Source organism: Pundamilia nyererei, unplaced genomic scaffold (assembly GCF_000239375.1).
Source record: "Pundamilia nyererei isolate P.nyererei 1_Seehausen unplaced genomic scaffold, PunNye1.0 scaffold00015, whole genome shotgun sequence".
Taxonomy (NCBI): Eukaryota; Metazoa; Chordata; class Actinopteri; order Cichliformes; family Cichlidae; genus Pundamilia; species Pundamilia nyererei.
Window position 1 is genome coordinate 5,827,263 of NW_005187416.1, and position 15,708 is coordinate 5,842,970.

The following is a 15,708-nucleotide window of genomic DNA, read 5'->3' on the forward strand; positions in this document are numbered from 1 at the left end:
GCTCTGACCGGCTTTAAAGGGTTAACCACTGTGCGCACATTTGCTAAATCCTGGCTAACAAACGACACACAACACACACAGTGACAGCGAGCATCGAATCAGGAGGGGTGCCATTACTCTGTAATGATCCTGCAGCGCATCATTAGCAGAAATGATAATGAATCTCTCTGATGGCTCAGTAACAATCAGGAGACAAAGAGCATGATTGCTTTTACCCCCAAAGCTGCAGCAGACGCTGCTCATCGTGATTTACAGCCGCCGGTCTGCAGAAGCAAATTGGAGCCAATCTGAACGCTCGCCATTAAAACCTTTTTCATTAAAAACACAGAAATGATGTCAGCGACGGGACGGGAGAGGGAGTCACATCAGCAGAGACTTACCTCCGGACGCCGCCAGCGTCAGGTCGTTGCTTTCATCCTCGTATGTGTACAAGGCCCTGTTAGAAACACAGACAGAGTGCTAATTAGACACAAGTAACGAGGTACAAATACTTTGTTACTCCACTTAAGACAATGTTCAGGTATTTTACTCGAGTATTTATTTTTGCTTTTCCTGCCGTGCACGCTCGGTGAAGTTTCTCCAGGAGAACAGAGAAGAAAAACCCACAGTTTGAGTCCCGCCTTTCTGTTCTCTGTGCAACGTTAAAGCTCGAGTTTTTCATTTGTTCTTTGCTTAAGTCTGAGCCCCAGAAACTTCTCGACCCAACGACTCAAACTCTTTGTTTGGGTTTGTAAAAACAATGAGACCTCGGCGTCCGGTCTCTTCACAGCTCTGTTTACTGGCCGCTGTGCCCACGTGCACGCAGACACTCGTGCTGCTTTTCAGCCTGTTGTTAGGGAGCAACACTTTCTTTCCAAAACAACTCACAGCACAAACCTCCAGCCACTGCATGAACCAGAGAGTGCTCTTAGAAACTCCCATCAGCCTTCTCTGTGGCGAGTCCTGTCAGACAGGCCCCATCCCCCGAAACAGTTTTGCAGCAGATAACAGACGAGCTGCTGCACGACGAGGGAGGTTCACAGGCCGGCGACTCCAGCCGTCAGCACAGCTTCAAAGACCGTCCTGATTATTTGGTTTGACTGAAGGAGGAGCCGCCCTTTGAAGAACTGAGATAATGCATCTTCTGACTGTCTGCTTCTAAAACTGTGCTTTCCTCAAATACACACCGACACACACAGGAGCTGCAGAGACACGAACGTGCACTGAGCACTCCCCGAATTATGAAAAACAAATTAAACTGGTGCCTCCTCACAGCCACCTCTGACCTCTCTGCTGAGGCTGAATGAAGGTGACAGAGATTACAGCTTAGCCTGCATCTCCAGATTGAAAGTCCTGCTGTAACCCTGCAGCGAAGCAAATAAAATAAAACCCAGTAATCTGCACGAAAGGTCAGAAAGAACCAACTGCATAAAACACAGCCACACTGCTGTTTCCACGACGCTGCGATTTGTTTCAATTTATCTTTGAGCAGAGCGCCACAGCAGTGCTAGTGGCCAATCACGGTACTGCATCCACAATCATCCATGTGCTACACGCCCCTGTTAAAAATACGATAACAACAGAGAAAATAACTGCAGTGAAACATGTTTGACAAATAAAAAGGAAGCAGGCGTGTAGACATCAAGGACCTGTTTCAGTGGGCGGAGCTTATACTCTAATGAGGCAAGTCCAAAGAATCACAGTGAGCCAAACACTGAGGCTCCTCCAAACGCCGAGTTTTTTCTTACTCTACTCACTGCCTGATGTCACAGAGGGGTTAATGTCCCAAATGTGGCCGTATTGTGCACAGAAGCCCCGCCTACCCGCTGTTCAGACTGTTTATGAGGGGCAACCAATCAGAAGAAAGTCACTTTAAAGATGGGACTCAAAACAGCTTGTTTGGACAGAGGATGAACTGAGGGGCCGAGTGTCAGATAAAGAAGGATTTTTTTGAACTGTGAGTCATGCAAAGCTGCTGAGTTACATGCCCGACCACTTCCAGCTAACCTGTGCGTGAGGCGAACAAACTGGGAACCAGCAGGAAGCAGCAGAAACAGATTATTGAAGGATATGAGATGCTGGGCTGAGAAATTTATCAGGAGATTATAAACCAGACAGCAACACACGGGATTGCTACAGACTTCTTTTAAATCATAGAAGTGACTAACTCAGAAGCTGATTATTGTCTTATTTATCAGGTTTCCTTAATCAAAAATAATATCAACACATGACACAGATTAAATGAGGATCTCGTCAGTTTGTGAGCCGCACTCACCTGCCTGAATGTGAGATACTTTTAGTTTGATTGGTGGATTTGCAGCTGCCTTGGTGAGTGTGTGTTCTGTTACAGTGTGTGTGGATGTTTGGGATTACCATGAGGGCTCAGTCCACATGACATCATGCTGTTTCAGCCCAAAGCTTTAGTCTGGCCAGCGTCTGACTTCCTGCTGACCTCAGCTCCCCGCCCGCCATCCTGTCTGTTTCTGCAGAGTCACTCTCTGCTTCCTGTTTCTCTCTCTGTTTATGCATCACCACATCTCCTCACTGCTACATTTTCACTTTCCTCACAGATTAACAGATTACAGCTCCTGTCAGCAGATCTTCCAGCTGTAAGACTGCTTCTTTAAACTTGTGCCAGTCGGAGCGTGACCTCGTAGGACTCCAGATTTATTTTGGAAGGTCAGTTTTTCCATCTTCCATCCATACAGGGCCAGCTCTGCCGATACCAATACCGATGACTTTTACCCTATAAGGGCAGCAACTTAGGGGAGAGCAGTGTGTCATGATTTATAAGATGAGTCATCATCGGTTTGTCAAATTCTGAACACTAAATCGCTGGTTTTTACTTTCCACAATAATCATTTAACCCAATAAAACACATCATTTGGCTTTTCATGGATTTTGAAACTGAGCCCATCTCTGACGTTTTTGGGTCAGCTTTGTTTAAATGTGCTGTAGGCTTTAAATAGACGTGACAGTCAACACAGCAAGGTGTGAGGTACATTTTTTCATTTTTTCAAAAAATATTTAACACAGTTCAGACGGCTACATGCTAAACTTGCTGAACAGAAACAAAGTATCGGTCCTATGGCACCAGTATCGATCTGATACCGATACCAACAGTGGTATTAATACTAATATCGATACTGGGATCGATCCAACCCCAGTGCCTGCTGAGTTCATGATTATACAAACAGAAATAACCATCAGAGGCAGATTAGATTCAACTAAAACCCGCAGTTCCTCTAACGTCCACTGGAGACACTTTACAGCATAAATAAACATGTTTTTTGCATGTTGTGATGCAACCACCAGTCGGTCAAGAGGGGAAAATGAGTTTCGCTAATTATGAATGACTGCAGACTCTGATGTATGTGTTAATGTGGCGCTCTATCGTTGTAAACTGGGGAGTCAGCATCTCGGCACGGATTCAGCTCTCGGCGACGTGGCTGGCTGATATTAATTGACTCCGACACTAATTTTTTCCTCCACTTGTTGTTCGATGCTGCTGGGGTTAACATTTTATCTTCTCATAACTGCCGGGCTGTGTATGGCCTGGATACTCAGGTCTGAACCAGGAAATCCAGATGAAAAAGAGATGGAAGGTGTAAGAACACAGTCTGATACTACAGCTACTACTACTACAGCTTCCTGTATATGACAGGTACAGCAGTATCAGCATCAGAGAGAATTCCTGGAGGCAGAAACAAACACGGCGAGGCCGGGAAATAAAGCGATAACAGATAATGAAGACAACAATACGGAGAAAGTCGAGGAGGAGGCGTTTAAGGTGGAGAGAAAGCGATGAAGAGTGTGTCTATGTCGCTCATTCAAGGCCTCTATAAATAATTCTCTTTAAAGCAGACAGCTGTTTATTATTCATATAAGCCCTCGTGACCTAGAAACAGCTCCGCGTGTGTTTGTGTGTGAGCAGTTTATCACGCACGAGGACGGGAGAGGGAAAGAGAAGATGTTTGATGAAGAGGCAGCAGGGGATGAATGACGAGAGGACTGATGAAGCTCATCAAGTAATCACATTCAATCCAGAACATCAGTTTCCTCTGCGTGTCCAATCAGGAGAAAGCTCTCGTCTCATCATGGAAATTTCAATGCACAGGGAAGGAAGAGTGTGAAGGACAAACAGACCTTTCATAGCCTGAAATCAACCAGCGTCCCGGCTTCACAAGCTAATGACAGCAAAGCCGTTACTTTTTAAGCCTAATTTCCAAGTTCTCAACTGGAACTTTAAACTGGAACTGAAAATAGACTTCCCTCTCCGAGTGTTGGAGCAGCCCCACCAACCCCGACTTCACAATCCAAGATGGCGGCAGTGCACGTAAACATTAGCAAAACTGTAAAACATGTAACCCGTGCTGCCACTGTTGTGTATTTGTGGCTGTGTGAGACATACGCAGAGTGTGGGTCAGGGTGTTTCCCTGAATGTGCTGCAGCAGCGGATTTTACTGATAAACATTAAAAAAAACAAACAAAAAAAACATCACCAGCATTGCTAGTGAACTATCACTGGATTGCTAGCGATGCACAAATGGTTGCACATCGCTAAGGAGCAAAATAAATCCTGCTTTTCTGACTTTACTAGTGGAGACACTCAACTTGGGATTGCCATCACTCCAAGCTCTGAAGTCTGGCTTCCAAGAAAAATAGAACGTAGCATTTGAACCCGGCTAACTGCTGCTTTGGGTATCAAGCAAACATTAGCTAGCATTAGCTAACATGCCAAAATAAATCCAGCTTTGTCTGATGCAGCCCGCTTAGCCAAATGGGAATTAGCTGTCAGGGAAAACTCCCGTTATTTGGCCAGGCTTGGACTTCTGGAGGGATTTTTTGGTTTGAGGATCAACTTTTTAAACAGTTTATCAGAAAGCACACATAAAGAACCAGAGCTCTTAAAAACAGTCACTGTTTTTCCCTACAGAGCTAATCATTTGGTATATCCCATCAGAATTTTCAAAAATGGCCATCATTTTCCAAGATGGATTTTGAAAAAAAAGAGACTGCTAAAAATAAAAACATAAGAGGTTTTTGGACAAAGTTTGTGTTCTCCATTCTTTAAGCACCGGCACCTTTTCAAAAGTACCGGTTTGGCACCGGTATCTGATAAAACCTATACAATACCCATCCCTAATCAGAGTACATTAGCCAGGTGTTGGCAGTAGTTTCTACTTGTGAAAGAGTTTCCTAAAATAACTGAATATATAGATATATAACATATTTTATACCTGGCAAACAGTATATATTATATGATACAGGGTATATATGCTGCACAGGACACATGTCCATGTCCTAGCTCTTGTAAAGACTGACATATATGAGATGTTATACTGCAAACATGAGGCCCAGGCTGATCACGGTCTTTCACTGAAGAGCCACGGCTGTCATTAACAACAGTGCTCCGTTAACATGTTTAAAACAGGAAGAAGCTCCAGAGGAGACGCCGTCTCCATCCGATTAGCACAGATGCTCACATGAAGCTAAAACCCTGACGACATGTGGGGGAAGATAAATGATCAGGATCAGGGAGGAGGTGCAGTACAGGTGTGTGACATGGTCCAGTAAACACAGGGTGATGTGACAGCGCACCTTTGTTTGTTTCACAGGTTAAAAAAAAAGGAAAAGAGCACAAAGCTCTGAGAGGACGCCGCTGTTTCCATTATTCTGTCCAGCAGCTCGGTTGCTCAGACTGTAACACACACACACACACACACAAAGAGGTTGCCAAGACAAATCTCTCTCTCTCCCTCTAACAAACACACATACCCCCAATGTGAGTATCACCATGGCAACCAGGCAGCATCCCCCATCATTATGTGAGTAACAGCAGTTAGTGACCTGAGGGGGGCATCGATGTAAAGACAGCAGCGGCAGGAAGGAAGGAGGGGGGTGAAGGAGAGCTGAAGGGCAAAACACACACACACACACACACACACACACACACACACACACACACACACACACACACACACGCACACCAAGTGTAGAGTCAGTGTGTGTGTTTCCGTGACGACTTCAGAAGAAGACTCTCCTCCCCACAGAGAGCCGCGGCTGCACGACTATCACCAATATCCTGAGGTCACATGATTATTTTTTTTACTGGTTTCAGTGACAGGCACGTTTCCACAGCACTGTGACGCAACCATTATGCTGCTTTCACCTTCACTTCCCATCATTTAACCTCTGCAGACACTAAAGGTGTTCGTTCTCCGACCTGTAAGTGCATCGCTGTGAGTTTTGTTCTCGCCCTTCGTGCTGATACGATGAGTGAAAGACTTTAGAGCGTTCAGCAGCTGTGAGCCGTCTGTGACGTCTGCTTCTAAAACCAAAAACACCTTTTGTCCACTATGGTGACTGTTTTCCTGAAGACGTTGTTACTTGTGTTTACCGGTATTTTTTTTAGCGTGAGACTAACAGACGGACTGCAGATATGAGCGGCGCAATGAGCTTTGTCTGAAGGGTGGCTGACCTCTCTCTTAGAAATAGGATCAGCAGTGGAGTGGCTCCTCCTCCACATCGAAAGGAGGCAGTTAGGGTGGCTTGGGCATCTGACTAGGATACCTCCTGGATGCCTTGTTGGTGAGGTATTCAGGCATGTCGTACCAGGAGGAGGCCCAAGGGCAGACTCTTTATGTCTGTCGACTGGGCTGGAAACATCCTAATGAGCTGTAGGAGGTGGTGGGGTGAGGAACATCTGGGCTTCTCTGCTCAGATTGCTGTCCCAATGAGCTGAACCCAGATGTAGCTACCGTAACCTTATCCTCTAGTGTCTTAAGTCCTGTTTTTAAGCCTCAAGACGAGCATTTATGCCAACCCCATCTTGGCCGCATGGAACAAATGTGACCAGAAGGGGCGGGTCTACCTATGAAACAACTTTGTGATATGTGATAGGTAAGACGTTAGTCAATAAGTGAATGGAAATGACCACAGCTAATCCTGTGTGAAACGTGGAACGATGAAGATTTACAAAGTATTTCTTTTTTTTTATTCAGTTTGACCCAAAACAAATGATTCAGTCCATGAACTCAGGACAGACAGAAAGCGGTTTCCTCATAGATGTCTATCCAGTTGTTCAGTGATGACGCGACGAATCCTACTTCCGGGCCTAAAGTAGTCTGCGTTTAATATGGCTTTTGTGTTGTTAACATGTTTAATGTTTTGTATTTTCTTCTGTTTAATCTCAAAAAGCTCCTAAAACAGTCAGTAATCCCTGTTGACCTCCCTCGGCTTTTATTACCGCTAATCATTTATTTAAGCTCAGTTTTTAAAACCTTAGGATGTAACTACAGCCCAGCCCATGCAGCAGTATATGAATGACTAACCTCGTATTGTGGATGGATTATCTCAGTTGTTCTCCTGGCTGAAGTTTGGTACGTTTACAGCGTCCTGCCATGCGATTACATTTGTTCCTGACCACCGTGGAAAAAAAGTTAGCTTGTTTATATTATGCTAACATAGCTGTGTCGCTAGCGGTCACGTAGCACATCATTATATACCAGCTAGCCAAACTTCAGTAACCCTACAAACGTCACTGCTGTTTAGTTTTCTGTCTTCATTTATGCTGGAAGTGATAACAGAGCTGTACGTTTTAATTTGTTTCCAAAACCCCGCAGTCAGGACATGCTATATTGTATTTAGATAGAAGCTAGCGAGCTAACTTCCTGCTAACTTCTAACTCCGTTAAATGTCATAAATTCCGTTTTCATGGATGCCTGGATGTTAAACTCAATTGTTACACCTGGTAGAGCAGAACGCTGATCATTTTATTAAAGATGAAAGACTTTAGACAGTTTTTCAACTCTCAGTAATGCCATAGTGATCGTTTGATATATGGACCTGCAGCGGAGTTTAGGCCCAGACACGGCTAGTGACGTCAGACTGAACAACCGGATAGTTTATTTGCAATCGCCCCCTGGTGGGCTACAAGTAGAATGCAGGTTTTTAAGCACTTCCACGTTTTATTTGTGCGACCTGATTGTGGAACAGTGTGACATCCAAGCATGTTACTCAGCGCTGCTGGCAGAGAAAGCCTGGGTTTGTTTTTTATTGTGAAGCATGCTGATGTGTCAGAGTCACATTTGTATCATCTTATCAGCACCATTAAATAGCTGAATGTCATTAAACATAACACTAAACAACTCGTGTTAAATGAGTAACCACCGGAGTAGTGAGTCGAATTTCACAAAAACAATTAGCCAAAAGCAAAAAGAGGAGGCGTTTGCAGAGCAACACGATGCGCGAGAGCTTCAAAACGGGAAGAAGCTGTGATTTAACGACATTTGATACCAAAAATATCTCAGCAAATTCTCCTCCACAGTCAATTCCCAGTTAAAGCGGTCCAGAGCGAGCACAGAGCAGGGCCATAAAACTGCCACGGACAGTTAACACTTCAGTCCTCTGAAAGGATCCAGCCGGGCGGTGAGAAACCAAAGGGATCGTGTACTCTCACACTTCCTGGACTTCATGATCAGCGGACGTCAGAGCGCTCTGTGCTGCTCTGAGAGGAAAAACACCAGAGAGGAACCGATGGTTATACACGGCAACAGACTGAGCAATGTCCAAATCCAATACAGGTGCGAGTCCATGTGTCAGGATTAACAGTTTTCAGCTTTGTCTCCTCTATTATATAACAACGTAAACACAAAAGTAAAGTGGGTAACGTGTTCTCCCTCTGTGGGGGACGGTGGGCTTATATAGAGCATGTTACCTGCAGCAGGTGGCAGTCAGCCATGTCCTCAGGTAGAGGCAGAAAGACCTAAAGGACTCAATATCACCATATCTTCCTGACAGAGATATGAAGCCACCACCCTGCACCAGACTCCATTGAAAAAAGCAGTAATTTTACCTCTTAAAACAAAGGTGTGGTTAGCATTTGTGTTACCGAGGTGTTGTCAACAGTGTTTTTTTTCTGAATGTCTTTTTGTGGAGAGAGGGGCGGGGCTTCCGAAAGGGGCGGGACTTTGGAAAGGGGGCGGGGGGTTCAGAGGGAGAATGAGGGTGGGGCTGAGACATTGCAATGAGAGAAAAACTTCATCATTGTTAGTATTATTATCGTGTGGATGTGTGTATGGAGTGGGGGCGGGGCTTCGATTAGGGGGGGAAGGGGGCGGGGCTTACATTGATACACATCAATCAGCCCAAACAGAGCTGAGCTGAGAGCAGTGTTCAAAGACACTGTGTGGGTTCTTTTCCAAACAAAAATCTCTCTTTGCGGTAAAAAGAAGAATTTTTGTACAGAAGTAAGAACAAGGTTAGTCTGATGGTAAACAAGTAACAGTAACTAGAAACAAATAAATTCAAAGAGTAGAAACACAAGAATCTGATATTTATATATGAGGTTTGAGAGTCATGGATTCCTGTGGGAGTTTTTTTAATGGCCACGGGGAGAGAAAAATATGTGTGGTGAGAGAAGAAGACAGAACAGAGAGACTTTAAATACTGACGACGAGCCGTAAAGACAGAAGCAGGCAGACAGAGAGAGACAGAGTATGCTGGCGAGAGCTGTTATTCCTGTGGTCGGACAGCGCAGCGTGATTTATTGAGCATGAACCCTACATGGTGACTCAATGTGAAAAAAATGAGGCAGACAGACACGAGGACAAAGAATTATGGGTAATGTTTCAGAGGGAATGAAGGAGGGCATTAGGAAGCAGCTGTGACTCGCATATCTGTCGGTCTGGAAATGCAGAGATCGGCACGCTGACCCGCTGAGTAAGACGAAGGCGAGGTGGGAAAATGAGGTGTAGGTCCGGCATCACCACGAGACTCTTTACATCCGGCTCAACGCACGGAACAACAGCCGGAGCGGCTCCGCACTCACTCGGCCTTTAACTGTTCTCGGTTTGTGCAGATTGTGACTCCACTTGTCATAAATCCAGCGGTGTAGGTGTGTTAGCTCACAAATGCCCTCTCTCAGAAGCTAAACGCTGCTCGTAGCTCTGAAGCGCTTCCATTTCAGAGAAAAACTGCCCACACACTGACACAAAAACCTAAAAGCAGCTCTTTAGATGCAAAAGGAAGCTGTTTATTTCATGAGTGAAGGGTGGCATGAAGTGAAAAAGGGGCTGTTTAGACAGACATTAGCCTAGCAGCAATGAATAAAGAGCGAGGAGGGGAAGGGAGGGGAGATAAAACAACAGTTTTCCTCTAAAAATAGTCTACATCAACCTGACGCCATCTTTTAACGCTGATTTCAAGAACGCTAACGATAGACTGTATATAAAAGACAGACGCTGCCCTTGTGATTGGTCAGTGAAGTCCAGTTTTGAAGTTTCAAACTTTGAAACCAGCTGTGATGAGCGAGGCGTGGATACTCAGTTACAGGACTCCAAATAGGTTCACCATTTACAACCTGAACATCACGCTTGATTAGACGGTGCTCCCAGGTCAGCTGACATAAATAATCTACCCCGGGGTTTCCTCCTAGGTGGGCATGCCCAGAAAAGCCTCCATCCATCCTAACAGGACGTCTGAACCACGTCAGCCGGCTGCTCTCAACATGAAGGAGCGGATCGCCCCGACTCTTAGGCTGAGCCCGGCGCCTGTGCAGGGGAAAATAAAAAGCTCTATACAACATAACATACATCTGAGTCATGTGATCAAACACATGAAACCCAGAACAGCGGCGAGAACATGAACGAGGAGAAAAGAAGGAAAATGGAGAAAAATGGCAGCTCGAACATGAGTCTGCATCGCTTTGCACTTCAATTAAATTATAATGAGGAAAAGATGGATTCCCTGGTAATGGCTCCCCCGGAGGAAAGCATAATTGCAGTGTGTGTGTGTGTGTGTGTGTGTGTGTGTGTGTGTGTGTGTGTGTGTGTGTGTGTGTGTGTGTGTGTGTGTGGTGCAGAGGTGGGACAGAGTAATCGTCACATTGCGGTTATTTACAGCTTTGAGGTGAAGAAAAGAAAAGCAGAAAGAGAAAAAGTCTTTTTATGTCTGACGTTACATCAAATATCAGAGTAAATACAGCAGGACCTCTTATTCTGTTTCAGGGTTTAAAACAGAGTTTTAGCCTCAATCTTAGCTGATATTTTACTTCCTCTACATAAATGTCACTTTAATTTAGTCATTACTGAAGTCCAGACACACAAAAATGAAATACTGTCTTTCAGGCAGGAGGATACGGAGGGTGAACACTGCCAAAATGATTAAACAATTTACAAAAAGTAAGTGTAAATAAATGAATTTATTATTTTGTACTTTACTTCTCTATTTATTACATTTTATACTGACGGCCCAAATCATTTCCTTTCACATTTCTTTATTTACTTCTTATTCATTTAATAACCCATAGCTTGAAGACTCAAACAGACATATAAAATAGAACAGGTGGTCATATTTTAGGTAATCAGGGGCATGTAAAAGTTAAATAAACATTACAGGGATTACAGACGTAGCTACAATGATGTAACCCATTGAGTCTGTGACTACATTTGTACAACAGGGTGGAAACTAAGACATCAGTAATGCTTTATTCAAGGGTCTTTACTGTGTAATATAAAGCACCTTTAGGCAACTGTTGTTGTTATTTGGTGCTTTATAAATAGAAACTGAATTAACTTGAATCAGCTCAAACCACCTGTGTCAAGACACCGCTCAATCAAAGAAGCCAAACCTCATAATTGAAATTGAACAGTTTCCAGTCGAGTTATAAACAAATGCAACAGCTGTCCAAACTACTCTGTGTTTAATAAGGCTGTTGTGTTTTTAACGTGTTTTAATGCTTTGTATGTTGTTCCATTTAATCTCAACAAGCCCCTAAAAACAGTCAGTGATCACTGTCGGCCTCTCTCGGTTTTTATTATCACTTTTCATTTTAAAGCTCAGTGTTTAAAACCTTACGATGTAACTACAGCCCAGCAGCAGTATATTAAAGACTAACCTCTTAGTGTGGATGGATTATCTCAGTTGTTCTCCTGACTGAAGTTTGGTCCGTTTACAGCATCCTGCCATGCGATTGCATTTGTCCCTAACCATCAGGAACCCTCACGTTAACTTTTATCAAGTGGAAAAAAAGTTAGCATTATGCTAACATAGCTGTGTCACTAGCGATCACGTAGCACATCATTATACACCATCTAGCCCAACTTCAGTAACGTTACAAATGTCACTGCTGCTTAGTTTTGCTTTCATTTATGTCGGAAGTGACAGCAGAGCTGTGCGTTTTAATCTTTCAGAAATCTCTCAGTCAGAACATGCTATATCATGTTAGCGAGCTAACTCCCTGCTAACTTCTAATTCCATTAAACTTCATTAATCCTGTATTGGTTGATATCTGGATGTTTAACCTAATTGTTGGTAAAAACAGCAACACTGATTACTTTATTTCAGATGAAAGAATTTAGACAGTTTTTAACTCTCAGCGATGCCACAGTGTTCGTTTGACTTTGGGACCTGAAGCGGCGTTTGGACCCGGAAATGGCTAATGATGTCAGACTTAAAGACCGGGTTGTTATGGAGGAGGAAACTACCCTTAGAAATAAAGTAAGTGTGAGGTTTTTGTATCAGGCTGTAAACGTGGTTATTTCTGTCTGTAACGTCTGATATTTTAACATGGGAGTCTATGGGAAGTGACTAACTGCTGGAGCCTCTAGTGGATGTGAGAGGAACTGCAGGTTTGGCTTCATCATTAAATCCACACAGAAGCAAATTTGGAAACTAAAACAGCAAATCGCGTAAAAAAAATTTTTTAATGATTATTTTGCTATGTTTAATGGTTATCAATGAATTTATTGAGTCATGTATTTATTTTTATTTATTTTCCTGTACAAAATGACACATGAGGTCTAAATACCATCAGAAGGGTGGATGTGACCAGACAAACGTGCCTCACACGCTGGAATCCATTCAAGCACACTTTTACATTCCTTCTCTTCCTTCCGACACACAGATAATTTCTGCTCTCGGAAAGGTCACTGAGCGGCCATATGTCGCACAGAATCAGCGTTAACACGATGACACACATGCTTTTAACCAGCAACAGAAAGAAAGCAGCAACCTATTCTGAAAGCAGATGTGACCTAAATGCTGGAACGGGTTCCTGAATAAAAATATTTCACATTATCTGAGAGTTCATTCCTGCAGCGCAGCAGCTATTGTCCTCATGTGTGCTCATGCTAGAAAACAGAAGCGCGGTGCAGCCCGGACTCTTAGCCTGACACTACAAAAGTGAATCCAAATGCCTGGGTCTTTATCCCAACATCTATATCTCCACATCTGTTCCTGATGTGTCCCACCACACTTCCAGTACACATCCTACATGTTCCTGGCCAATAATGGATTCACCACATGGAAAATCATTTCCCCGAACCAGTAACTGCCGAGGCACTGAAATCACTGAGGGAACATTTTCCATCAATGCGCAAGAATTTGGTGAGCAAACCGGCCGGCTTACCACTCGCCTCCCTGTCTGTCTCCGTGTTTGGCAGGGCGCTCTTTGTAATCGGGAAAAGGCTGACTTGCATTTAATTTTCAGGAGGAATTTGGTTTACATCAGCATTTCTTCTAAATCATTTCAATGATGTAAAACAACCTATCCTAGAAATCTGGGACAGCACAGATTAAACAAACGAGGATTTCTGTAAATAATAACCTGGACTTGGAGCCTGGAAAGGATTGGAAAACAAAAGCTTCAGGTTCTAAGAAGAAAGAAAAAACACGAGCTTGTGCTTCCTACAGAGGATGTTCGGTTAAATGATTGAGGAACCAGAGAAAATGTTTACAGGCCTCGAACCCTAAACACAGAAATGAAACCAGCACAAATAAAACACGGAAGTTAGACGTGACCGTTATAAGAGGAAATTAATTTCAGTCCCCAAACAATCGTTTTCATTTCTCTTTTGGGCCTCAGGCTGAGAATGGGCATCCATAATGTGATCCTATTTTACCAAAAGTAGGGAAATAAGTTAAGAGGAATGTGGAGCGACACATCAGCAGTGAAGCTGGAAGCTGAATCCGGGTCACCTCAGAGGATTTCCTGAACCTGACTTCTGTGCGGTCAACATTAGAAATACTGAAAAAATCCAGCCAGTGTCACAGTGTGACTCGCTTCTCGAGCTCGACTGATACACGACTGTTTAAGGCCGATACCAACGTGCTGAAATACGTCGGCTGATATTTGTTTTCTTTCACACGAATCACAGCTTTTAATAATATTTCTCATGTGCACTGATTTACTTGTTCACGCTCTTTCCGACTCTGGGTAACGGTTGGCATTCCAAACACATATTGCCAACGGGGAAGTTGCAGAGCGCCCTCTGGTGGATAAACTATGCAACAACAACATTCGTAACACGGTTGAATTTCTTTGTTATTTTTTTCTGTTTTCATTTAACAGACGTTATCAATGCCGATACAACAAATCAGCGAACATATAATATTGCAGATAATTATTGTCCCACCAATAAACTGGTCGCTCTGTTTGTTTCATGTTTAAAATCTGTTTATTTAAGAGATCTTCTTTTAAGCTGCCTAATGTAAAAACAGTTTCTCAAACGCTTCTGAGGTTTGCAGATGAGGTTAGTCTCATAAAGTCTTCACTGACTATGTTTGTAATTTCGTCTTAGTGTTATTTATGCTACTACTGAGTGCAGTTGTTCTAATATTACATTAAACAGCTCCAAGCTAACAGGTAAAGGATAAGCTAACAGCTACTTTATGTGTGTCTTGTATTGAGCCTTCTGTATAATTCAGCTGAGAAAGTTGCCCTACACTTTCAAAACTGTATCATATTGTGGCTTTTAGACCAAAGAATTAAACGGGAGAAACACTGTTAAATGTCACATTAATGATTTTCAACCATGTGAATAAGTTCCTGAGCCTTCAGGTTGGCTTTCTTATCCAGGAATGTGGGGAAAGCAGAAGCTGGGATCAACTTTTACAGCATTTCCATCCGGCCCTTCTGTTTCCATCTGACTCACATGATGATGCAGTGATGCTGCTATTTGACAATGACAACAATTCTAAATACAGCAGCAGTTTTTACCCCGTCCCTCCAAAACAGACCTTATAGAGATCCTAAAGACCTCCCCTTAGTTCCTGAGTAATAACATCATCAACTTTTCTGTGGGTGAAACTACATCATTTACACCATCCATCCATTCACTTCTGCTTATCCTTTTCAGGGTCGCGGGGGGCGCTGGAGCCTATCCCAGCTGTCATATATACATAAAAAAAACATGAAATATAAACTAGAGTAGAAACTATAATTATATTCAGCGCGGCACTAAAAAGGTTGACGCCCTGAATGGTTAGTCAACATCACAGGTTACAAACTACTATGGCAGCCACGTCAGTCACGTCTCAGCACATTTCCTTACAGTGTGCGCTCCTTTAATCTCTGTATTTTCTATTTTCAGGTGAGTTTATTTCCCCACACTGCAGCTCGTTGAAGTTTCGTGCCAAAAAACCCCCCAAAAAACCAAAAAGAGTTCCTCAAAAGATTTCCACTGTGGAAATGTGCCTAAAATCTATTTACTAGAAAGGTCCCAAATGTTACTCAAATGCAAGAATATGAGGGAGAGTTCGTCCCCCATCCAGACAGGAGTCCACTCTGTCCTGGGAGTCTCGGATGCATCAGAGACACGGAGAAGGACAGACAGTCGAAGCAGCCTCAGCTGTGACCTAAACTCTGTCACAAAAACTTAGTCAGCAGAACTGAGGCCACACACACACACACACACACACACACACACACACACACACACACACACA

The 15,708-nt window shown here is 43.5% G+C and overlaps 1 protein-coding gene across 1 annotated transcript in view; it reads right to left on the minus strand.

The window, feature by feature from the left end:
- The window catches only part of dbn1 (drebrin 1), a 114,615-nt gene that overhangs the window by 23,083 nt on the left and 75,824 nt on the right, over positions 1-15,708 (minus strand). The window contains exon 3 of the mRNA XM_013908866.1: positions 381-436. Within this exon, the coding sequence (XP_013764320.1) occupies positions 381-436 (56 nt within the window). The remainder of the gene's footprint in view (positions 1-380; positions 437-15,708) is intronic.